Raw genomic sequence first — 25461 nt, 5'->3', positions numbered from 1 at the left:
CGATCCTTTAATAGAACCATATATTAGAGGATGTGGATTTGGAAATCTACTAAACATTGTTTCGTACTCGGTGGGCTACAAGTTCATTCTGGCTTTGTTGGAGAGGTGGAGACTCGAGACCCACACATTTCACCTTCCGATTGGTGAGTGTACCGTCACACTTTAGGACGTGTACATGTTGTTGGGTCTCCGTATAGACGGAAAGGAAGTGAATGAGCGAGTTAACCAAGACAATAATATATGCAATGAATTATTGGGTGCCCTTTTGTTAGACGACGAAACTGAGGGATACACATCTGGTCAAGCAAGGGGGAAAGGTATAATTTTAAAATACCTAAAACACTATTATGCCAGTATAGTATTGTCCGGCGATTCAACCGAGTATGAGAAAATAATAAAAGCTCGGTGTTATATTATGATTTTATTTGGTATCTTTTTGTTTCCAGAAAGTACAGGTAATTCTGTGAATATAATGTATTTACCTTTATTACGCAACATTAATAAGGTAAACACTTATAGTTGGGGTTCAGCTGTGTTGGCCCATCTATATAGTGCAATGTGTAGAACTGTAAAAAAGAATAACTGTACTTTTTTTCATGTGCTTATTTGCTTCAAGCTTGGGGGTGGTCTAGAATGCCGTCGCTCTCCCCGATAAATGAGGGTCCATTCGTGTTCCCGTTTGCAACCAAGTAAGTCTAACACTTTACTATCCACCATTTAGTTAATTATATTTATTCTTATAATTAACAGTAAATAATGTTTTTCACTTCTTTTTATTATCTTAGGTGGTCAGTAAGGGGAATGAACTACAATAGGTGTCCGAAACACGCTATTGTAGTCTATCGAAATCCATTGGACCACATTGGACATGACGATGTAATACTCCTACCAAACTATATTTTAATTTAAAAATACTTCTCAAATTATTTTCCATCTAACCATTTGGTATTGTTTTACAGTTTGTTTGGAGGCCATATCTGGGTCTGAATCATGATGTGAACCATGATGATGTTGCAGTTTGGACAGCGAAGACACCGATTATCTGATTCACTACAGTGGAAATGCACCAAAGTGACCGGGTCAAACTGCAGTTCGGAGTGCTACAACAGATTCCAGAATCTCCCACGTGTTTGGGGAATTGACATCAAAAAAGGGTCGATGCACAATGGGATTATTCTGATTGGAGAGACTTTGCAAAAGACATGTGTCGTCAATGGAGGAATCGACGACAACACATCTTGAACGAACCAGTCATCCAAGGTGCAAGACCCACTCAACAATATATGGCATGATTTAGGTCTATAACAACTCAGTAATTTGTATCTGAGTCGCGATATTTGATGGATCCGCGCCAACTTGCTTCGTCATCGTATGTCGCACATCAATTCACCACCCAACACCAATGTGAACTCACCCAAACCCAACAACCAACCACACAGCATCAACCGACCACATACACACAACAACCAAACACCCAACATCGCAACTCGTTCATGCCAACCACCCAACAACCAACCATCCAACGTCGTACCCTGTTCATACCACCCACCCAAACACAAAACCAAGAATCAAACCCCACATCCACAACCGTCTACAACCCAGATAATTCATATGGGTCACTTCATCGTAGTCGCCCACCAATGAACACCCAACCATTGTTTAACTATAGTACGCCCCAGGAACCATTGCTTCGTTTTCAAAACGACTCAATGGCCCAATTTGGGCAACTATACCGTCCCCAATTCACCCATCCCCAACGCCTTAACTACGATGACATAGGCAACAAACTCCATTACGGAAGCGCCGTTGGCCAGAGCCCCTCCGGATATTGGGAGCAAATGATGACACATTTGTCAAATACCGCTGGAACTTCCGCCGGACCTTCCAACCAACCATCGCTCGATCAGGTCAGCACTTAAAGACCACAAACACCTCAAGAAAATCGTGGGAGACCTCAGAGACAAACTAACGCACCGAGATGTGTAACCGAGGGACGTTATAATCGGGCGGATCATTAGTTTTTTGTCTGTCTAATGTAACAAATTATTACATATTTAATGAATTTTTTTTTCATTATTATTTCTTATGTATTAAATAATAAATAATAAATATTTAAAATTAAAAATTAAAAAAATTAAATAACTAAAAAATTAAAATAAAATAAATAAATAAATAAATAATAATAGGAGAGGGTGTATGCGCCATGAATTGGCGCATACACCCACCATGCAAAATGCACTCAGGCGCCAGAGGCATTGACGCCTCCTCATCCTCATAAGGCTCAATGCATGTGCGCCAATGCTACTGGCGCCTCCTCTTATTGGTATGGGGATGCGCCAATTCATTTGGCGCATCCTCTACCAAACTTGGTTATTTTGGTATTTTTTTTTAAAATTGATTATTTTAGAATTTTTTTGAAAAATCTGATTATTTTGAAAAAAAAATCGTGATTTTATATTGAATATAATTTAAATGTGATATTGATTTCTTTAAATTATGAATTATGATAGCAAAATAATCTATTCTTAGTTAACTGAATTTTCATTAAACGTTGATTTTAAAATGTCTCAGGAACTATTAATAAGACAAAAAAATAATTTAATTTCTTAAGAAATATATAATATGAGCTGTACCATTTTCACTAACAATTTAATTTGTTAATAAATAATATATAATATAAGGCTAGATGGAAAAATCAATTAAATAATTTGGAGAATAAGATGTACCATTTTCACTTTTACTTTTTTTAGTGTTTTCTTGTTATTTTCCTCTATTTATCTTATATTTATTTTCCTCCTCTTTTTTATGTATTTATATAATTTAAGCTTTTATTTATTATAATATCTTATTTAAGGTTTATTGTTATGAAATTGGAGTTTGTTTGGTACAACAAATTCCTAATTTACTTCAAATAGATTGGAAATTAAATTTTTGTGTAAATATTCTCATTAATATGTATTTTATAAGTAAGTTCCCGTTTAAATTAGGTTTTTTTTGTTAAGAGTGTGGCACTTTTAATCTCTCAAATAAAAATTAATATATTAATAGAATAAATTTATTAAATTGAGATTTTATTCAAAGTACCATAGTACTATCAATAAATTAAAAATAGTAATTCATCTTTATATCATCTGATTTTTTCAGAATTTGGAAAATATTTAAAAAATTCAAGCATTAGATAGTAACAAATAAAAAATTTGTTATCACCGGTCAAACACAAATCAATTATAATTGTTAATTGTAATAATAATACGAATTTAAAACGAATATTTAGGTAAAATTATAGTTATTTGATATACTAAATAATTATAATGATAATGTTTTGATTCCTTTTTGTGACATATTTTTAATAAAAACACATTTTAGTGAGATCAATAAGAAAATCAAATTTGATTTTATTATTAAAATGTTTTAAAAAACAATAACTCGTTCTTGGTACAGGAGTTATTTAATCTATAAATATTAATATCTTCACTAATTTTCTTCAAATCAATTTTTGAAAACATTATCTTTCATAAACAGTTATCAAGACCAAATGACTTATCTTACTATTATTTGTGTCATGATCTTGTGGGCATGTCCATACGCTACCATGTCAAGAACATTGTATGAATCATCTGTTGTTGAAGCACACCAACAATGGATGATTGAATATGGCCGCACATACACAAATAGTTATGAAATGGAAAAACGATTTCAGATATTCAAGAATAATTTGGAATACATAGAAAATTTTAATAATGCTGGTAATAAGAGTTACAGTCTAGGCCTAAATCAATTTTCTGATTTAACTACCGAAGAATTTATGGCTTCATATACTAGAAATAAAGTTCCAAGCCAACTTTTTACCTCCAAAATGATATCAAATACAATATTATTCAATGTGAATGATCAAGTTCCAACAAATTTTGATTGGAGGCAGCAAGGAGCGGTCACCGATGTCAAGCAGCAAGGAACTTGTGGTAACCATAATAACTCTTTTGCTTTATTTTTTTAGTAATGCAAATTGTTTTTAATTAGTCATTTTAGTTTTCAAACTCGGTATTTAATTGATATATCTGTGTTGTAGGATGTTGTTGGGCTTTTACAGCGGTGGCAGCTGTAGAAGGTATTGTAAAAATCAAAACTGGAAATTTAATTTCATTATCACAGCAACAATTGCTTGATTGTGATCCCAATAGCAGAGGTTGTACCGATGGAAATGTTCACACCGCCTACGAATACATAATACAAAACCATGGTATTGTTAAAGAAACTGATTATCCATACCAAGGAAAAAAAACAAACCTGTCAAATAAATGGTAATATACAACCCGCAGCTCAAATAAATAATTGGAAAGATGTAACTTCCAATGATGAAGAACAACTACAACAAGCTGTGGTGCAACAACCGATATCAGCTCTTATAGCTGTTGGTGAGGAATTTCATGCATACAAAGGAGGAATATATTCAGGATCATGTGGAAAATTTATTAACCATGCGGTAACTATAATTGGTTACGGGGAAAGTGAAGGGATGAAATATTGGTTGATTAAGAATTCATGGGGTAAAGGATGGGGTGAGAATGGATACATGAGAATACTAAGAGAAGGTGATGGAACTACAGGTCATTGTGATCTTGCTTCGTATGTTGCTTACCCTGTTATTTAGTACCTTTTACAAATAAATATCATTGTAATAAAAATTATAACACATTGTTTTCTGAGACATATCTTCTTATCTTCTTATTCTCCTTGTTCAAACCAAGCTTGTAAAAAAAATTACCTCGGCTAAAAATGAACAATTATAATGCAATTCGCACGTTAGGTATAGAGTTATCAAAATGATCTGATCCATCGGGCCGACTCACAAAAATATATTTTAATGCGCATCAGGGTGTAAAAAAACCCTTAAATAACACTATCATATTTTTTTCTTAGTCCACCGGACCAATGTTTTTAGCGGGTCGGTCAAGCGAACTATTGTTAGCCCTTAAAATAATTAATAAAATGAGTTTAGTTAATTTTGGGGGAAAATTGAGGTAAGATATGTTTTCAAATGATAAAGAAATGTTAAAGATGATAAATATATATTTTTAAGATGATGTGAGCAAATAAATGATTGTGAGATGAAGAGAAAATATGATAAATATTTTCAGTTACTCACTCAATTTAATAGATATTTTTTGTGATATATATATCTATATATTATATATATATATATAATATATATATAGAATATATATATATATATATATATATATATATATATATATATATATATTATATATATATATATATAATATATTATATATATATATATATATATATATAGAGAGAGAGAGAGAGAGAGAGAGAGAGAGAGAGAGAGAGAGAGAGAGAGAGAGAGAGAGAGAGAGAGAGAGAGAAGAGAGAGAGAGAGAGAGAGAGAGAGAGAAGAGAGAGAGAGAGAGAGAGAGAGAGAGAGAGCGAGAGAGAGAGAGAGAGAGAAGAGAGAGAGAGAGCGAGAGAGAGAGAGAGAGAGAGAGAGAGGAGAGAGAGGAGTATATTAAACAACATTTAACTAAATTATGATTACTCCTTTTTTCTATTGCATTCATTTTTATAAAATTCTAATATAATTTTAAAATATGGGTCATCCTGGTCCAACGAGCTGAATAGACTCTTAAAAACTGTATTGAGTTCATTTTTGTAGTCCATTAAATAATTGGGTTGATCCACTTCAATTAGGCAGAAGTGGGTTGGGTCGAACTGACACATTTGCCAACTCTAATTAGGTGGAAGCATGTTGTGTTGATTGCATTCAAGTTTAAGTTTAGGAGAGTATGCAACAACAAAATTTCCAAATATTTCAATGGAAAGAAATCTAGAATCCTAAAAATTCCCCACCACTTAGTTATTAGAAATTTTTACAAAAATAATCCACTTTTTAAAGGAAATTCCCAAAATACCATTGGTTTCAAAAAAATTCTCAAACTACCCCACTTTTAGGAGGAGTCACCAATTGAATTGGAGACTCCTCTTAAAAGTTGAATGGAGGCGCCAATTGGATTGGCTAGGGCACATGCCCTAGCCAATTGGATTAGCGCCCCTGTGTAGGACTTAAGAGGAGGCGTCAATTCAATTGGAGCCTCAGTGTAAAATACAATTTTTGTGTTATAAATAGATGCGTTGTGTGAGTCATTGTTCCACATCTCAATTAATCATTTGACAATCATGTTTGGTGTTCGTCGTCGATACGGAAAGGTGATTTATGCGAGAGACAAACCTCAGATGCTGATGTTGTTCTGGAACATCACTACGTTCGATCAACTGAAGAGGGAGATGGTTCGTTGGTTAGATGGGAAAATACCAGAAGGGGAAAAATTAGAAGTATTGAGAGACTCGACAGTATCTTTGGTTGGGTGCGAATGACGACTGATAAGGATGCTACGGAAATGATGTTCGGTCGAGATGACATCAATTTGATTGTTGTAATCAGTTAGAAATATTTCTGTTTTCAGATAGCTTATTTTGTACTGATGTTTGTTGTGAACCTCGTTGTAACAAAAACTTAATGATATATAATGATTGAAGGTTACAGAAATACAATGTTACAAAAAGCTTAAGACCCAGATGATGCTCCTCGATTGGGACAGAAAATCCAAGAGACCATAATTCAATTGGAACAAGCTCAACTTCGTTTGGCAAGGGATTTTTTCAATCAAGAACATATCAAGAATGTGAAACAATGGTCTGATGAAGTCATTCATAACACTGGACTAGAAGAAAAGATTCTAATGCAGAAATCCAAGATTTACTGACTTAAGATAGGTGATGGAAATAATGCATACTTCTATGCTAGCTTAAGAGGAACAATAAGTAAATTGGCATATACAAGTTAGAAGATCAACATGGCAATATTCTTACTGAGTTCAAAGAAGTGAAAAAGGAAGTGTTAAGGTTTTCTGGAGAACTTATTGGGACATCATCTAAACAACGTCTACATATAAATTTTCATGTAATTAGAAGTGGAACACGATTACAAGAAGACCACAAAGGCAACCTTCTACAACCAATCACTGAAAAGGAAATCTGGGAAGCTCTTAAGGGCATACAAGATAATAAAGCACAATGAATTGATGGTTATAATGCAAAGTTTTTCAAGGAAAGCTGGAGAGTGACAATAATGATGTTATAGTTGCAATTAATGATTTTTTTTACTAATAATAGACTATATGCAACAGTCAATTGTGCCCTAGTCACTTTGATCCCCAAGTATTATGATGTAAAAACAATGAAAAACATGAGACTTATTACATGTTGTACTGCAACTTATCAGATTATTTCTAAAATCTTAACTTCAAGACTCAGTAAGGTGATAATAGTGTTGGTGGATGATAGTCAATCAACCTTTGTTCCAAGCAAGACCATACACGATGACATCATCAAAACTCATAATTTACTAAGGGGTTACAATTGAAAGCATATATCTCCATGATGTGCAATACAAATGGACCTGCAAAAGGCATATGACAGAAGTGGACAACTTTGGAGACTATCATAAGAGAAATGAACTTTTCTTCAAGATACATCAAGTGGATAATGATATGTATCAGCATAATCTCATACAAGTATGTAATCAATGGTAAAAATAACAAGGTTCTAAAATAAAAGAGGGGTCTTAAACAAGGGGATCCAATACCCCTTACTATTTGTCTTAATCATGGAGTATCTTCATAGATCATTGAAAAACTTGCACAAAAATCCAAATTTCAACTACCATCCAAAGTGTGAAAGATTACATATTACTAACATTCACTAATATAAAAAACACATTTAATCTCAGACGCGAAATACATATGACCTCAGCTACAGAGGCAAGGTAATGAAGGGCGCCGTGAAAAGTGAAAACTTTTTGGAATTCTGAAATTGTGAAAACACATGTCCCATCGGTTTTGTAATTTCGCCGAAGGATATACCATACTTTCACCTCGTTTATCTCATAAAGTCTAGGGGTAAAACAATTTTTGACTTTATTAAATCTAATATGGGTTGCTCATTTCACTATATCCTATAATGAACATATAACTTCTAAAATTGGTTAGAAAAATAATTATATGAACAATTGTGTTATATTTGAAGAACAACTTACATTGATTATGATTTTTGAAGCATTCTGCAACTCATCATTCTTCTCACGATGTTTTATGGTTAAAATCTCTTCAATGTTTCAAGTTCTTTGTTCAATACTTCATTTTCTATTAATTCATTGTTGAAAGCATAAAATTTGATGCTTCGAAAAATGAAAAAATATGGAAGAAAGTTGAACAAAAACAAGAAGTATTTGAGAGATTTTAACAATAAAACAACGTGAGATGAATGATAAGTTGAAGAATGCTATAAAATGATTAATCAATGTAAGATAAGTTTCAGATACAACATAATTTTGCATATGATTATTACCAAAATCAATTTACTAGATTATATGTTCAAAGAGGGGTTAGTGAACCAAACAATCAACATTAGATATAATAAACCCAACTAGACAGAACAATATGAGAGTTGCACAAAGAATCATAAAAGACATAATCTCAATATCAACAACAAAAAACAACAAGAAAACAACAACAACAACATTAAGAACAACAATAATATTAATAACAACAATGTCAATAAACAACTTCTAGGGTTTAGGGTCTCAACAAGAAGAACAACAACATCGACAAAAACAACATTAATAACAACAACAAAAACTCTAGGGGTTCGGATCTCAACAACGACGACAACAACAACAATAATAACAAAACAACAACAATATGACAAGAATATGACAAAAACAACAACAAAAACTCTAGGGGTTCGGATCTCAACAACAACAACAACAATAATAACAACAACAACAACAATATGACAAAAAATTTAGTAGTGATGTTTGACGTACAAGAACTCTGAAGAAGAAGTAAAAGAAAATAATTTGGATCTCTGAAGAAGAAAAGAGAGTCTTAAACACATAACATCTTCGTATTGAAGATGATATATGTATTTATGGCTCCCGTTGTTTAGCGCTCTTTGTTAGAGTTCTGTTTGTGTTGTTTAGACAAATGAAGTTTCACTCAATTCTCATACTCCTTGGAAAATAAGTGTTCTTTCGTTGGCTGGAGAAGAAATGTTTTTTCGCTAGGGCTCGATAAGTGAATGAGGTAGGCACTGAAGGAATAAAAAATATAAAGAGAATTACAAGAACAACAGTAATGGAGAAAAACAAGAACAATAGTAATGGACCAAAGCAACAACAAGAACAATAACAACAATAATAGCATATTAGAGGATAATTATGAGAGTTTTTTGGTTCGCTAGGGCTCCTTGAAAAATAAGTGTTCTTTCGTTGGCGAGAAAAGAAATGTTCTTTCGCTAGGTCTCGAGAAGTGAATGAGGTAGACAATGAGTAGATAAAAAATATAAAGAGTATTTATCGCGGTTATACTGAAAATCAAGATTTTTTATATTGTTTTTTGTAAAACCGAGGTAATAGCCTGATATTTTTTATATAATATAAAATAATGCGCTTTTGTTACATATACCATCGGTTTTATATTACTCGTGGTAAAAACTTCGTCATAAAAATCACTATTTATTATAGTGATTTATTTTGCAGATGACCTGATCATGTTCACAAGAGGGGATAAAGCATAAGTACGACTTATGATGAAGGAATTCCAAATATTCTCAAATTCGACTGGTTTGAAGGCTAATCTGGCAAAATAAAAGGTTTCCTTTATGGGAGTACGTACCAGTTCAGGAACAGGAAAATATTCTCAATGCTACTTACTTTGCACTGCTCAAATATCTTGGAGTTCCTCTGTCAAGTAGGAAACTCAATATACATCAATGACAGTCTCTCATTGACAAGATAGTGACAAAGAATTTTCATTGGACTGCTAAGCTATTAAATTATGCAGGAAGATATCAATTAATACGAAGTGTGTTATTAGTTGTTACTACTTACTTATTGGATGCATGTGTTTCCAATGTCAAAAAGAAATAATCAAACCTATTGAAGCAATATGTAGAAACTTTCTGTGGAGTGGGAACGGCGTAGGTAGCAACAAAGCCCTTGTGGCTTGGGAAAAGATCTGTGAACCCAAAATCACATGTGAATTAAATGTTAGATAGAGAGGAATCAAGTCACGATTATCAATTTACTTTGGAACTTGCAGGCCAAAGCTGTCAAACTTTGGGTGAAGTGGCTATATGAATAATATATCAAAGAACAAGATATTGTGGAGTGGGAAACACCTCAAAACTGCTAATGGATTCTCAAGAGGATCTTGAAATGCAGAAAACTAGTGATGCAAAACCGATACTGGGAGGAGGCAACACAATAAGGAAAGTACAAAACATCCACCGTTTATAAGGAAATTGAGAGGAGAAAAAGAGCAAATCAATTGGAAAAATCCTCTTCACCAACTATGCAAGACCACTTAAGTTCGTCATCGGGAATGCCCACTTAAGTGGCCATCGGTAACGACTAAAGTGACAACACTTGTTACTGTGAGAAATGATAATATTATTTACAAAAGGAAATAATAGATATAGTTATATCGTTAAAGTATAAATATATTATTCCATCAGTTTCTTTTTAATTGTTTTTTTTAATTTTTGTCTATATAAAAAAAATTAATAATTTTTATTACTTTTTAAATAATGATTGTCTTTTTATCAATAATACTCGTAATTATTTATTAGTTTATTTGATTTTTTCTCTCTCATCAATAAATAATTAAAGATGATTTTAACAAAATAACCATCGATGTTGCCTTGAATTTTGATATTTTACTAAAAACCGACAGTTAAAAAGAAATAGAGGGTGTAATATTTTACGCCCAAATTAATATACAGTGAAAAAGAAATAGAGGGTGTAATATTTTACGTCCAAATTAATATGTGTAGTTGAATTCTATTAATAGAGGGAGGGAGAGAGAGGGGGAGGGAGGGAGGGAGAGAGAATATTTTAATTTTTTAACTATTAAATAACCATTTTAATTTTTAAAAATATTTTTAATATATTATCATTATTTTAAAAAATATATTAAATATTTGGTTTCTAAAAATATAATGTTAATTGAGTTTTTATAGGGTCAAGTTACAATTAAAATGGACTACATAAAGAGATTTAAATCTAGTCAAATAATTTCAATGAAATCGAAATCTTTCTAAATATATAATGTGAAATGAGTTTTTATAGGGACTATATAAGTTACAATTAAAATGGACTATAGAAAGAGATTTAAATCTAGTCCATTAATTTCAATGAAATCGAAATCTAATGGTGAGGATTCATTATTCTCATTTCTCATAATAATAATAATAAAATATTAATTAGTGTTATTCTCATTTCTCATTTATAATTAGTATTATTCTCATTTCTCACAAAGAAAAGAATTATTAATTTCTCATAAAGAAAAAAATGAATTTAAAAAAATCATTTAATTTGTATTATTAGATTATTGATTACTACCACAATAATATGATACACAAATATTCTTCTACATACCACTTCAATAAAATAAAATAAGATATTCATGCTTAAATCATTTATATGACAAAATATTTTAACACTAATTTAGATTAATATATTTGAATACAAGATATTAAAAAAATAATGAAATATATGTCAAAATATAACCTATCCTTTAAATTAAAATTATTGGGTAGTTAAAATTTATTAGTATATTGTAAGGCTAAAATATTTTAACAATTAATTTGAATAAAATATTTGTTTATACAATGTCAAATCTGATTTTAATAAGCTGATTTTTTATTTAAAATTTACATTAATGAGATAATCAAATAAAATCAAGGGAACTTTATTTTTAATTTGATATCTTAAAAAAGGAAATTTCACAAATCCAATATCATAAGGAATGAATATTATTTTTTAATAGGAAGAATTTGAATACTATAAATTGTGCTATCTCTGTTAATATTATATTTTCATAAACCATTCTCTTCTTTATTCATCCATCCAAAAAACATCATGCATCTTATCAGTATTTGCATCATTATCTTGTGGGCATGTGCATACCCAAGCATGTCTCGAATGTTGGATGAATCATCCGTTGTTAAAGCACATCAACAATGGATGACCAAGTATGGAATCACATACAAAAATAGTTTTGAGATGGAGAATCGTTTACAGGTATTCAGAGAGAATTTAGAATACATAGAGAACTTTAATAATGCTGGTAACAAGAGTTACACTCTTGGCTTGAATCCATATTCTGATTTAACTACCGAAGAGTTTATGGCTTCCTATACCGGACTCAATATCCCAAGCCGAGTTTCTTCCGCCAAACTAAGATCAAATTCAGTACTCTTCAACATTACTGATGATATTCCACCCTATTTCGATTGGAGAGTGAAAGGAGCGGTTACCGATATCAAGGCACAAGGAGACTGTGGTAGCTATAATAACCCTATTCCAAAGTTGGGTTAAAGTACCTCTTATACTCTCTATAATACAAATTGCTTATATTTTGTTAATGTTTGTGTTGTAGGAGGTTGTTGGGCTTTTGCAGCTGTGGCGACCATAGAAGGTTTTTGGAAAATAAGGATGGGCGCGCTGCTTACATTGTCGGAGCAACAACTAATCGACTGTGATGAGAATAGCGACGGTTGTAACAATGGTGATATTATTAAAGCCTACAATTACGTAATCGAAAACGATGGTATTCTTGAAGAAACTAAATATCGATACACGGAAGGCAAACAATCCTGTAAACTAATTGATATCAGTGACACTGACGCTTTTATAACTACTTACAAAATGGTAAAAGAGAATGATGAAATACAATTACTACAAGCTGTGACACAACAACCCGTTGCAGCTAGTCTCCATGTCGGGAATGAATTTAGGTCGTATGCTGGAGGGGTTTATACAGGAACATGTGGACCTACGGAAAATCATGCCGTTGCTATAGTTGGTTATGGTGTAAGTGAAAATGACCAGAAATATTGGTTGATTAAGAATTCTTGGGGTCAAGGTTGGGGAGAGAGAGGTTACATGAGGTTGATAAGAGATGGTCCTTCAGGTGGACCTGAAGGTCATTGTAGTATTGCAAATTATGGTTCTTTTCCTGATTTAGAGTAATTTCATGTTTTGTCTTTAATTTCTATTTATAGCTTCTATGTGTTCGTGCTTTGTATAATATTTATATTGATGGTCTCTCTCTCTCTATATATATATATATATATATATATATATATATATATCAAAGAAAAGATTTGTTTTTATCTTTTACTTCAAAAGTTTATTCTGCTTCGCAACCTTTTCATTTAAACCATAGTGATGTTTGGGGTCTTTCAAAAATCAAAACTATGTCTCGAAAAAAATGGTTTGTGACATTTATTGATGACCATACACGTGTGTGTTGGGTTTATCTCTTAGGAAAAAAATCTGAAGTAGAACAAAGGTTTAAAGATTTTTTTCAAATGATTGAAAACCAAATTCAAACTAAGATTGGCATTCTAAGGTCTGACAATGGCACTGAATATTTCAACAAATATCTAAGTACATTCTTAGTAGTTAAGGGGATAATTCATCAATCCACTTGTTGTGATACTCCACAACAAAACGGTATTGCTGAAAGAAAAAATAGACATCTCCTTGAAGTTACTAGAGCTATTATGTTTTCTATGAAGGTACCTAAATATCTTTGGGGAAATGCCTTATTAACTGTTTGTTACCTCATCAATAGAATGTCATCTCGTGTTTTAAAATATGAGACTCCTATGCAAGTTTTACAAAATTATTTTCCCACATCTCGCATCATTGCGGATCTTCCCCTTAAAGTTTTTGGTTGTGTTTGTTATGTCTACATCCCAAATATTTTTCGTTCCAAATTGGATCCTAAAGCTGAAAATGTGTTTTTCTTGGCTACGCTTCAAATAAAAAGGGCTACAAATGTTTTAACCCAATAACAAAGAATTTTTTTGAAAGTATGGATGTCAATTTTGTTGAAAATCAACCTTTTTTTAATAAAAATTCTCTTCAGGGGGAGAATCATTGTGTTGATAATGAAGATAATTTTTGGGAAACTTTACCTGCACTGGATGATATTGTGACTACAAATCATCCAGAACCCAGAATGCTTAATCTTGAATTGTCGGATAATATAATGTCTGAAACAGGGGGAGAAAAAATGATTGAGGATCATAATCCTCAACTTCAAGTGTATGTCCGAAAAAGGTTTCACAAAGGTATTACAAATCCAATTGTCTCTCCGGAAAAAATCCAATCTGATTTGCCAAGTGAAGGTCCTACTGAAACTTCTCCTTCTAGTTCTTCATCTGGTAATCCATCTTACTCTTCCAATGATTTACTGGATTTGTCTTTTCCTGGTAATCCATCTCTCTCTCTCTCTCTCTCTCTCTCTCTCTCTCTCTCTCTCTCTCTCTCTCTCTCTCTCTCTCTCTCTCTCTCTCTCTCTCTCTCTCTCTCTCTCTCTCTCTCTCTCTCTCTCTCTCTCTCTCTCTCTCTCAATCAATCAATCAATCAACCTAGTTTTTCTTTTTAAAATGTGTAATGAAGTCTGATATTACACTTATATAAAAGTAAGAGTTAGAATCGACTCGAGTTTGGTTCTAAATATTATGTAAGTCCACAAATTAAAAACTCAAAATAGTAAAATTTCATTTATTTAAATCAATAGAGGACGATGTTTATAGAAATCAGAACATTAATATTCATTTTTCTATCAATATTGTAACAATAGTAATATAGAAGGAAATAAAGATATATTTTCTTTTATTTTCTTTCTAAATATAAAAGAGGTTCATTTATTTTTAATAAACTGCAACTATTTTTTAAATTAATTAGTTATTTAATTTCCACTTTTATAAGGAATTCTGTTTTGTTATTTTTACCAAAACTTTCACAATTAATAGTGGTGTGATTTAGTTGTTTTCAATTAATTCAATAATAATCTTTAAGCAATGGTTAATTTGTTTTTGAAATGTAATGTTCTGTTATGCTATGAGGCTGGTGTCCTTATCTCTTCATCGGCTAACCTCTATGTGTCATCTTCTTTTCTTTCCGCTCATATTTCATATCCTTTCTCCTTTGTTCAAGAATCGCAAAACTCTTCGCATTTTTCTCATTTTCTCACTCAAATTCACTCAACCAAAACCTCACTCCATTTTACCAAGAACTTTAACGAAAACCACCCTACCTTCATTGCCCAAATCCATAACACCGAGAATTTCATATTTTCCCCCTGAAAATTAAGCACACTCTCCAAAATTTCATCCAAAACCCAGATTTCGCCCAACCTTTATCTCACCTTCATCCCTCCAAATACATAGCCCATATATTCTTCAACAACCTTCCTCTTCATCCTTCATCCACAACACTCAAACTGATAAGTCTTTAGTCAAATAAGAGTCCTAATTTTTAGGATAGTTTGTTGAATTGATTTAGTCAAGTTTGTTTCCTTATTTCTAGCTAGAAGTGAGTTGTAGTTTGTTACTGCACGTTCATTTTGTTCCCTATTTATTTTACGGCATTTCACAAGGAATAAACAAGTCATTATCAGTACTGTTAGTTGTTTTCTATTGAATTTTTGTTGCATCTAACAATTTGGCATCAGAGTGTGACTTGAGAAAGATGGGTTCAGAAGCAAATTTTGTTTCAGTGTCCATTCCAAAGTTCGACGGTAACTACGATCATTGGAGCATGGTCATGGAGAATCTTCTTCGATCCAAAGAGTATTGGGTTGTTGTCGAATCGGGCTACAGTCAGCCTACGAATATGGATAGGATGACGAAGACGCAAAAACAGAACCTAGAGGAGATGAAGCTGAAGGATTTGAAAGCTAAGAATTACTTGTTTCAATCACTTGACAAGTCAATTCTGAAGACGAATACGCAGAAGGAGACATCCAAATAACTATGGGATTCCATGAAGATGAAGTGTCAAGGTAATGTTCGGGTGAAGAGAGCTAAGCTCAATCGTCTACTCCGGGACTTTGAGGTTCTGGCAATGAAGTAGGGCGAATCGATAAATGATTACTTTGGTCGAGTAATGATGGTTGCAAATGAAATGAGGAATTATGGGGAAGATGTGAGTGATGTCAAGATCGTTGAGAAGATTTTGAGAACACTTACTGATATATGGAACTACATTGTTTGTTCCATTGAGGAACCCAAGAACATAGATCAACTCTCTCTAGATGCCTTGCAAAGTTCTCTGCTCGTTCATGAGTAAAAATTCAAAGGAGATGGAGGAGAAGAACATGCTTTGAAAGTGACTCATGAAGAGGGCTATGGTGGAAGAGGACGAGGAAAAACTGCTTTTAGAGGAGGCCGAGGACAAGGTAGAGGCAGGGGTCGCCTAAACTGGATCGAAGATACGGTTGAGTGTTATAAGTGTCATAAGCTTGGGCACTTTCAGTATGAGTGCCAAGCAAATTATGCAAATTTGGATGAATCGAAAGAGATGGTGCTAATGGCATATACCGATACGCTTGGAGGTGATCAAGACGACATATGGTTTATTGACTCTGAATATAGCAATCACATGTGTGGTGACTCATCTCTCTTCTGTGATTTAGAAAAGGGGTTCAACAAGGTGGTAAGATTGGGGAATTATGCAAGCATGAATGTTGTTGGAAAGGGAAGTGTTTGATTGACTGTAAAAGGAGTGAATCACCTTGTACGGGATATGTATTATGTACCAGGGTTGAAGAATAATCTTCTCAGTGTTAGACAGCTGCAAGAAAGGGGTTTGGCTATACTGATGCGGTCAAATATGTGTCGGATTTATCACCACACGGAGGGATTGATTTTCAAAACCACCATGACTTCCAATCGAGTGTTTGTGTTGCTATCGAACACTCGATCAGTCAAAAAGGAAAGAGATGAAGAGTGTCTCCAAGTAATCACTCAAGACGTGGCTCATTTATGGCATCGAAGATTCGGTCATCTCAGCTACAAAGGATTGAAGACTTTGCAAACAAAGGGCATGGTGAGAGGCTTGCCAAGTTTTTTCGAGGGTGAGATTACATGCGGCGATTATTTGAAAGGAAAACAACATAGAGATGTAATCCCAAAGAAAAGTACATGGAGAGCATCATCAAAGTTGGAGCTCGTTCTTGCTGATATTTACGGCCCAGTATCTCCAGTTTCAGAGGGCAGCAAAAGGTATTTTATTTGCTTCATTGATGACTATAGTAGGAAGGCATGAGTGTATTTTCTTGCTTTTAAGTCAGATGCATTCACTTACTTTAAGTTATTTAAAGCTCTTGTCGAAAAAGAAACTGGTTTGCCCATTAAATGTCTTAGAACAGATCGTGGGGGTGAATTCATATCAAATGAGTTCAAAACGGAAAAACAGATCGTGGGGGTGAGTTCACATCAAATGGGATCAAGAGGCAATTAACTGTTGCATATACACTGCAGCAGAATGGAGTTGCTGAACAGAAAAACAGAACTGTGATGAATATGGTGAGGAGCTTATTGGTTGAGAAGAATGTTCCAAGAAAACTCTAGGCAAAAGTAGTGAATTGGGTGTTTTATGTTCTTAATAGATGCCCAACATCATCGGTGAAAGAAATGACACCAGAAGAAGCTTGGTGTGGGGTGAAACCTTCAGTCGAGCACTTGAGAGTCTTTGGTTGTATAACACATGCTCGTGTACCGGATGCTCGCAGAATAAAGCTTGAGGATAAGAGCCATTGTTGTGTTCTTTTAGGGGTAAGAGAAGAATAAAATGCATATCGGCTATATAATCCTATCTCTAAGAGGATTATAATTAGTCGGAATGTCATCTTCAAAGAAGAAGAACAATGGAACTAGGAGAGGAGCTTTGAAGATGACAGAAGGTTTGATCTGGAACGGGAAGATGGCAACAGTGAAGAGGTGGAGGATTCCGGTGATGGTAGTGAAGAAGAAAACGTAGCTTCTCCGGTGAGGGATGAATCCAGTGATGGCAATGAAGAAGATGAAGCGGCTCCTCCGATGACACCCCGAGTTAGAAGAGCACCAAAATATTTGAATGATTTTGTCTCTGGTGATGGTCTTTCAGTTGAAGGGGAAGAGGTACAAACTCACTTAGCCTTGTTTGCTAGTGTTGTTCATTCTGATCCAATTTCGTTTGACGAAGCAGTAAAGGAGGAGATATGGAGAACAACCATGGATGTCGAAATGAGATCAATTAGGAAGAATGAAACATGGGATCTTATTGAGCTGCCTAAAGGAGCTAAAAGAATAGGAGTCAAATGGGTGTACAAAACAAAATCGAATGAGCTCAGAGAAGTGGATAAACACAAGGCTCACTTGGTCGCAAAAGGGTATGCTCAGGAATATAGAGTTGATTATGAAGAAGTATACGCTCCCGTAGCTCACATGGACATGGTTCGAATAATTTTAGCACTTGCAGCACAAAGAAGATGGTGTGTGTTTTAGCTGGAAGTGAAATCAACTTTCCTTCACGGGAAGTTAACTGAGAATACGTACGTGGAGCAGCCAAGAAGTTATGAAATAAAGAATGAGGAACATAAGGTGTACAAGCACAATAAAGCTTTGTACGGACTCAAGCATGCACCACGAGCATGGTTCAATCGGATTGAATCATATTTCAGAAAGGAAGGTTTTGGGAAGGAGGACAGCGAGCAAACTTAGTTTACCAAAGTTAACAAACAAGGTAAACATTTAGTCATTAGCTTGTATGTTGGTGATTTAATTTATACCGGTGATGATGAGAATATGATGGTTGAATTCAAAGAGTCCATGATGAAGGAATTTGATATGACGGACTTGGGTAAAATGAAGTATTTTCTTGGTATTAAGGTAGTTCAGTTCGATGGTGGTATATTCATCAGTCAAGCGAAGTACGTGATGGAAGTGTTGAGACGTTTTGGAATGGAACATAGCAATTCCGTTGAAAATCCAATGGTTCCAGGATTCAAAATCTCCAAAGATGAAAATGGTATTGAGATGGATGGTTCATTCTTCAAGCAGCTGATTGAAAGTATGATGTACTTGAACGCTAAGAGACCGGATATAATGTATGCAGTAAACTTATTAAGCAGCTATATGTTAAAGCCTACAAAACTTCATCATTCGGAAGCCAAGAGAATTTTATGTTACTTGCAAGGTACACCAATGTTTGGCATTCTTTACAGAAGGGGAGGAAGTCATGAGTTGATTGGTTTTACCGACAATGATTATGTCGGATCAGTGGAAGATAGAAGAAGCACCTCAGGCTATGTTTTTATGCTAAGTGGAGCAGCTGTGACTTAGTCTTCTCAAAAGCAACCGATCGTAACACTAAGCAGAACCGAAGTTGAATTCATTACAACTGCAGGAAGTAGTTGTCAAGCAATATGGATACAAAGGGTGATAAAGAAGATTGGCTACAAGGGCAGTGAGAGTACTATGTGACAATAGCTCAACAATTAAGTTGGCGAGGAATCTGGTGATGTACGGAAGGAACAAAGACATTGATGTGCGCTACCATTTCTTACGAGAGCTAGTGAACGATGGAGTTGTGCAGCTTCAGTTTTGTGGTACAAGGCAGCAGATAGCCGACATTTTCACCAAACCGCTCAAATTGAAGCTATTTCGGGAGCTAAGAAGGAGGCTTGGAGTGTGTGAACTACCACATGTTAACTAGCTGCAAATGCTGTTTAGTTCAAGGGAGAGAATGATAAGTCTTTTGTCAAATAAGAGTCCTAGTTTTTATGATAGTTTGTTGAATTGATTTAGTCAAGTTTGTTTCCTTATTTCTAGCTAGAAATGGGTTGTAGTTTGTTACTGCATGTTCATTTTGTTTCCTATTTATTTTACTGCATTTCACAAGGAATAAACAAAATTTGCTTCATCGATGGTACCTTCTTTCAAACCGCTACCGGTCACACTTTGTACGATCCATGGCTCTGCTCATGGTTTTAAATTGCGGTTGCGGGTGTTGTGATTGCGGTTATTGCGCTTGTTGCAATGCGCATTGCGGCTGTTACGGTGTGAATTTTTATAGGTAGGTGTTTGAAATACAATGATGAAAAACACTTAATATTAAGTTTTTTAATTACATATGAAGTAAATTGAGTTTTAGGATTCTAATATTTTGTTTTCTGATTAAAATACATGAAGAACCATGATTGGAACTGTTTGACATGGTTCCTAATACTGCTGAAGGTGCAATTTTAAAATCACACCATAATTACGGTCTAATGCCGTTGTGGAGGCAACCGCAACCGCAATATTGCGGTTGCAGACCGCAATTTAAAACCATGGCTCCGCTGCAACAATATGGTCCTATCATGGCTTCAACGCTCTATCTCTGACAACATCGCTCAATCAATCATGTGGATAGATCATGCACACGCTGTCTAAAAAAATTTGGAAGCAAGATTCTCTCAAGGTGACATATTCAAGGTTTACGATCTTCAAGATGATCTCGCTAACCTCCATTAGGGTAACTTGGACGTTTCATCCTATTTCACCAAACTCACTTCTCTCTAAGAGCTGATTGTCTCTTTACGTCCTACCTGTGATTGCACTTGTGTTATCCCTTGTACATGTGATGCGACTTCAAATCTTCTCAAAGAGCAAGATCGTGTTCTCAAATTTCTTAAAGGTCTTAACGACCCTTTCTCCATAGTTCGTTCCCAAATTTATCTTGTTGGACCCTTTTCCCTCATTAGAGAAGACTTTCTCCATGGTTCTTGGACAGGATCTCCGATCAACAACACCAAACTCTGATTCTCCTGAGGTTTCATCCATGGCCATGCATTTCCAACCTACAACATATTCTAGGGGAGCTCACATAACTTTTTTTCCTTCCTGTGATCGTGGAAGATCCTATATCGGTTGTGGAAATATGCCTCAACATACATGCACTAAATATGGCCATCTCAATCACACAGTAGTTACATGCTTCATTAGACATGGTTACCCATCCGGCTACCACTATAAAACCCTAAGTCTTCAATCAATAATGTTGTTGAATCCACATCTAATGATAACTATGCTAACTTTCAACATGATTCTCAACACTCTGTTGCCTTCATCCACAACCAATACAAACACATCCTTCAATTACTGCAATATCATCAATCTTCTACAGCTTCTCCTCACAATGGTGCTCCTTTTCCTATTGTCAAATCTATCACTACCTCCAAGGATGGTAAGCCACCTATATATCGGGTAACCGATACAGGTGCTACTAATCATATAACTCCTAATTCAGATGATTTTCAATTTCATTCCTTTGTCACTCCCATTAATATGAAACTTCATAATGGCTCCACTGTTTTAATTAACATTGTTGGCACAATTCATCTCTCATATTATTTAATTCTATTTAATATTTACTATATTCCAACATTTCATGTCAACTTGATTTCTGCCACTAGGTTTATTGATTCTTCTTCCTACACATTAAATTTCAGAAACAAGGAATGTTTCATCTTTTAGAAAAATTCCACGAAGATGATTTGTTTAGCTGGGCGATATGGAGATCTATACATCCTTCAAGCTCGGGTCATTCCTTCTCATTCCCCATTTACTTGTAACATAGTTTCTAATTCTAATTCCACTCTTTGGCATAGAAGATTAGGCCACCCTTCCCATATTGTTCGTAAAATATTAGCTTCTCAATATCCAAATATTAGTTACAATTTTAATAAAGATTTACCTTGCCATTTCTGTCATTTATCAAAATAAAAACGATTGCCTTATCCTGATAGTACTAGTACTACATCTAGGTCTTTTGATTTTTAAATGTTGATATTTAGGGACCCAACTAAACCCCTTCTATCATTAGCCATCATTATTTTCTTACACTTGTTGATGATTATACTTGCTTTACTTGGGTTATCTTTATGATCCAGAAGAATGAAATTAGAAAACATTTAATTAACTTTCTTTCTTTCATTAATAATCATTTTTCTACCACCCTTAAATGTTTGCATAATGATAATGGTCAAGAAATTTTAATGTCTGATTTTTATAAAACCAAAGGAATCTTGCATCAAAGGTCTTATGTAGAATGCCCTCAATAAAATGGAATTGTTGAGCAGAAACATCAACACATTCTTAATATTACAAGATCCCTTTTCTTTCAAGCTAATATTCTCAAAAGCTTTTGGCATCTCTCTAATTCTTATTCCAATCATTTGTCTTTCACCTTCTTAACAATTTCACACCTTATTTTCTCTTATATAACAAACTTTTAGATTACACAACTTTCAAAAAAATTGGTTGCCTAGCTTGTGCTTCCACTCTTACTCAAAACATAACCAAATTTGATTATAGGCCTCACAATTATGTTTTATAGGGTATATAGAAGGAACTAAAGGATATATTTTATAGGACCATATCACTAACACTTTCCTCTTTCTAGGAATGTCACCTTTTACGAATCCTCTTACCCATTTACTCAAACTCATGATAACCGACCTCTTCCCCCACCATCAACCATCAACCCCAACGATACTGATCTTGATCGTATACTTGACAAACCTCTCACCTCAATCCCTACTACCACACCACTACCTTCTCCTTTCACTACTCAATCATCCCATGTTCCCAACAACAACCTCATCAACCCTCCTTTTGCCCCTAACCTTCCATCTCAACCCGTTAGCAAATCTACCAGGTAAACTAAAAATCCCCCTATTTAAACTATCACCACTACAACCTTATAAACACTCAAATATTATCCCCATCTAACAAAACAAAATTCCCCATTTCCTCTATCATTAACAATAACAACTAAAACATATACTTTAGAACCTTTGGCCTTTCCATTTCCTCTAATCCTGAATCGACCACCTACAACCAAGCTTCAACCTTTGGACTTTCCATTTCCTCTAATCCTGAATCGACCACCTACAACCAAGCTTCAAAACATGTCAACTAGCTCAAAGCCATGCAATCGGAATTACAATCTCTTGAGCTCACCAATACATTGACCATAGTTGACCTTCATTTGCACAAAACCTTTATTGGTGTAAGTGGGCTTATCGTATTAAATATCTTGCTAATGGTACTATTGATAGGTATAAGGCACGTCTTATTACAAAGGGCCACACTCAACAAGAAGACATAGACTAATTTTACACCTTCTACACGTTCCTAAGCTAACTATTGTAAGAACACTTATATCCTTAGATTTAATTAAAAATTGACATCTAGAACAACTAGACGCCAATAATGCTTTTATCGATGGAGATTTGAATGTGGAGGTCTACATGACAATACCTAAAGGTTATCAACTTCCTCATTCATCTCCAAATACCAAAGTTTGTAAGCTCAATAAAACACTACTATGGAAAACACCTATCACAACGGTTGGAAAAGGGATACCATTATGTTGAACCAATCATTGTGAGGTAAGGTGTGATTGTATGTTTTACGTTTTCTCCACGGTCATACGACCGTGATTATAAGCTATGTAGCTTCAAAACCTACCACAACGGTTAATTTAAAAAACTGTTGTGATATTCTTTAAAGCATAACATTTAACCGCAGTTAGTATAAACAACCGTTATGATATATACAACTAAGTTTATTATAAATTGTGTGGAATGCTTATTTTGTCAATGTTCACTAAACATATAACCTTTCAATCTGATCTAGAATATTATAATATGATAAATTGAGTTATATAATAAGAACAAATTCACATTCAATGCTTGAGAAAAGTTCTTCAACTCCTTATCTGCATTTTTCTCTTTAACAGTTAGAACTTTGTGTAATGATCCTAGTTCTTCAATCTCTCATTCCTTCACCTCTAATTCATTTTGTAAAGTATTATTTACTTTATAAAAAAATTAGAGGTGGAGAGAGTGGTGGTTGAAGATCTACAATCATTAAATAAATTTCTAACAGTTAAAGAACAATATGCACATAACAAACTAAAGAATTTTTGTCAAGAATTGAACATGTACGTGTTTTCTAATATAATTTTATCTATCATATTATAATTTTCTAATGCAATTTGAAAATTTATATATTCGGTAAGGGATTGGGAAAACACTCAAACCACATAATATATAATAAACTCATTTTTTAAACAAACATTAACAACAACATTCATCAACAAAAAATCATAAACAATATACACGAAGAATGTTTCAGAAACTTACATGTCCCATAATGGCATCCTCAATGAAATAAGGATGAATATGAAGTTAGAGTTGCAAACTTGTGTCTATTTTGAATGAATATCATTCTGGATCTTTCACACAATTTTTCAGTACACACTTTAGGTTCGTCCTCATTATTGAAACAAGCATCCCTACCTACAAGTCAAAACAAGCAGAAAGTTCAAACATCACGAAACAAGCTATTAAGACATAAACAATAATACATAAACAAATTTTGAAACATAAACTATAGTAAAGACGAACATGTAAAGTAGTCATTTCCTAAGATTTTATGCAACAAAGGTATCCTTCAAAGAAGATGAGTTGGCTGGATAAGTTTGGGGTTTCCATATGACAAAGATGAGTGAGAGAGATGTTAGGATTTTGTTTTGAGAGAGACGGTTGTAATGTACTAAAACAAGAGATAATTTCACTTATATATGAATAAGTAACATATTTGACCACTATTGAAAATATGAACCGTGATAAAATGATTACAACTTATATCACGGTTGATTATAACAAATATGATGATATACAAGGTCAAGCCCATTATGTCACGATAAATGAAAAATTGTTGGTGCTAAGATTCGAACCATTTCACTCCATGTACCTTTAATTATGATTGGTAACTATAACCGTTGTGAAATGTCCTTTAGTAAATACGAGAGAAAAAAAGCGCCCAAAAAATAACTATTACAACAATTAACAGGAAGACCGTTGTAAAATTGATGTTACGAGATGTCTATTTTATAGTTGTGAAAGTCTTTATGGCCTCAAGCAAACAAACAGACAAAGGTACTCTAAATTATCGGATACATTAATTTCTCTGGCTATCACCTTTCCCATGCTTATTATTTCCTTTTTATAAAACATGTTCCATATAATTTAACCGCTTTGTTAGTATCCACTAAACAACACAAGTATGTTGATATCAAAACCGTCTCATACTCCCTATAATCTTTCTATAAAATTATCTGCTCATAACTCAGATTTTTTCCATGACTTTATACAATATAGAAGATTAATAGGTTAACTAGTAAAGGACCCGTGCGTTCGCACGGGTCGCGCAAGTGCAATAATTTATTTTAAAAAAATTAAAATATAATATATTTATATATATATATATATATATATATATATATATATATGGTTGGATCAACGTACATAAAGTTATTGCATAAGAGTTTTTTTTAATGTAATGGATGTTAAATGATCAATAAATGGGTTCAAAAAATTTCCACAAATAACTTTTTCCAGTTTGGGACATAATAAAGTAAAACATTATTAATTTATAGTAATATAATTTGCTTAATCTTTTTGTATACTATATTAAGGAAATAATTAAAAA

General features: G+C 33.7%; 2 protein-coding genes and 1 pseudogene across 2 annotated transcripts; all 3 read left to right on the top strand.

The window, feature by feature from the left end:
- The first annotated feature begins 3517 nt into the window (after window positions 1–3517).
- LOC127115888 (zingipain-2-like) lies at window positions 3518–4651 on the top strand (annotated as a pseudogene).
- Window positions 4652–12052: 7401 nt separating this feature from the next.
- On the top strand, window positions 12053–13111 carry LOC127115887 (actinidain). The gene is made up of 3 exons (XM_051047309.1): window positions 12053–12422; window positions 12519–12568; window positions 12761–13111. The coding sequence occupies exons 1-3, from the start codon at window positions 12053–12055 to the stop codon at window positions 13109–13111; spliced, it is 771 nt and encodes a 256-aa protein (XP_050903266.1).
- Window positions 13112–18726: 5615 nt separating this feature from the next.
- On the top strand, window positions 18727–19260 carry LOC127115178 (secreted RxLR effector protein 161-like). Its single transcript, XM_051046785.1, has one exon. It carries the CDS (start codon window positions 18727–18729, stop codon window positions 19258–19260), a length of 534 nt encoding a protein of 177 aa, XP_050902742.1.
- Window positions 19261–25461: the final 6201 nt, after the last annotated feature.

Source organism: Lathyrus oleraceus, chromosome 1 (assembly GCF_024323335.1).
Source record: "Lathyrus oleraceus cultivar Zhongwan6 chromosome 1, CAAS_Psat_ZW6_1.0, whole genome shotgun sequence".
Taxonomy (NCBI): Eukaryota; Viridiplantae; Streptophyta; class Magnoliopsida; order Fabales; family Fabaceae; genus Lathyrus; species Lathyrus oleraceus.
This window is presented reverse-complemented; position numbering and strand designations above follow the sequence as displayed.

What these genes read in the sequence shown, in the direction of transcription:
- LOC127115887 (XM_051047309.1), top strand. Translation starts at nt 12,053, where the DNA reads ATGTCTCGAATGTTGGATGAATCATCCGTTGTTAAAGCACATCAACAA. An exon ending in CAAGGCACAAGGAGACTGTG is followed by an intron (nt 12,423 to 12,518) that starts GTAGCTATAATA and finishes TTTGTGTTGTAG; the next exon opens with GAGGTTGTTGGGCTTTTGCA. An exon ending in CCATAGAAGGTTTTTGGAAA is followed by an intron (nt 12,569 to 12,760) that starts ATAAGGATGGGC and finishes GATATCAGTGAC; the next exon opens with ACTGACGCTTTTATAACTAC.
- LOC127115178 (XM_051046785.1), top strand. Translation starts at nt 18,727, where the DNA reads ATGGTTGAATTCAAAGAGTCCATGATGAAGGAATTTGATATGACGGAC.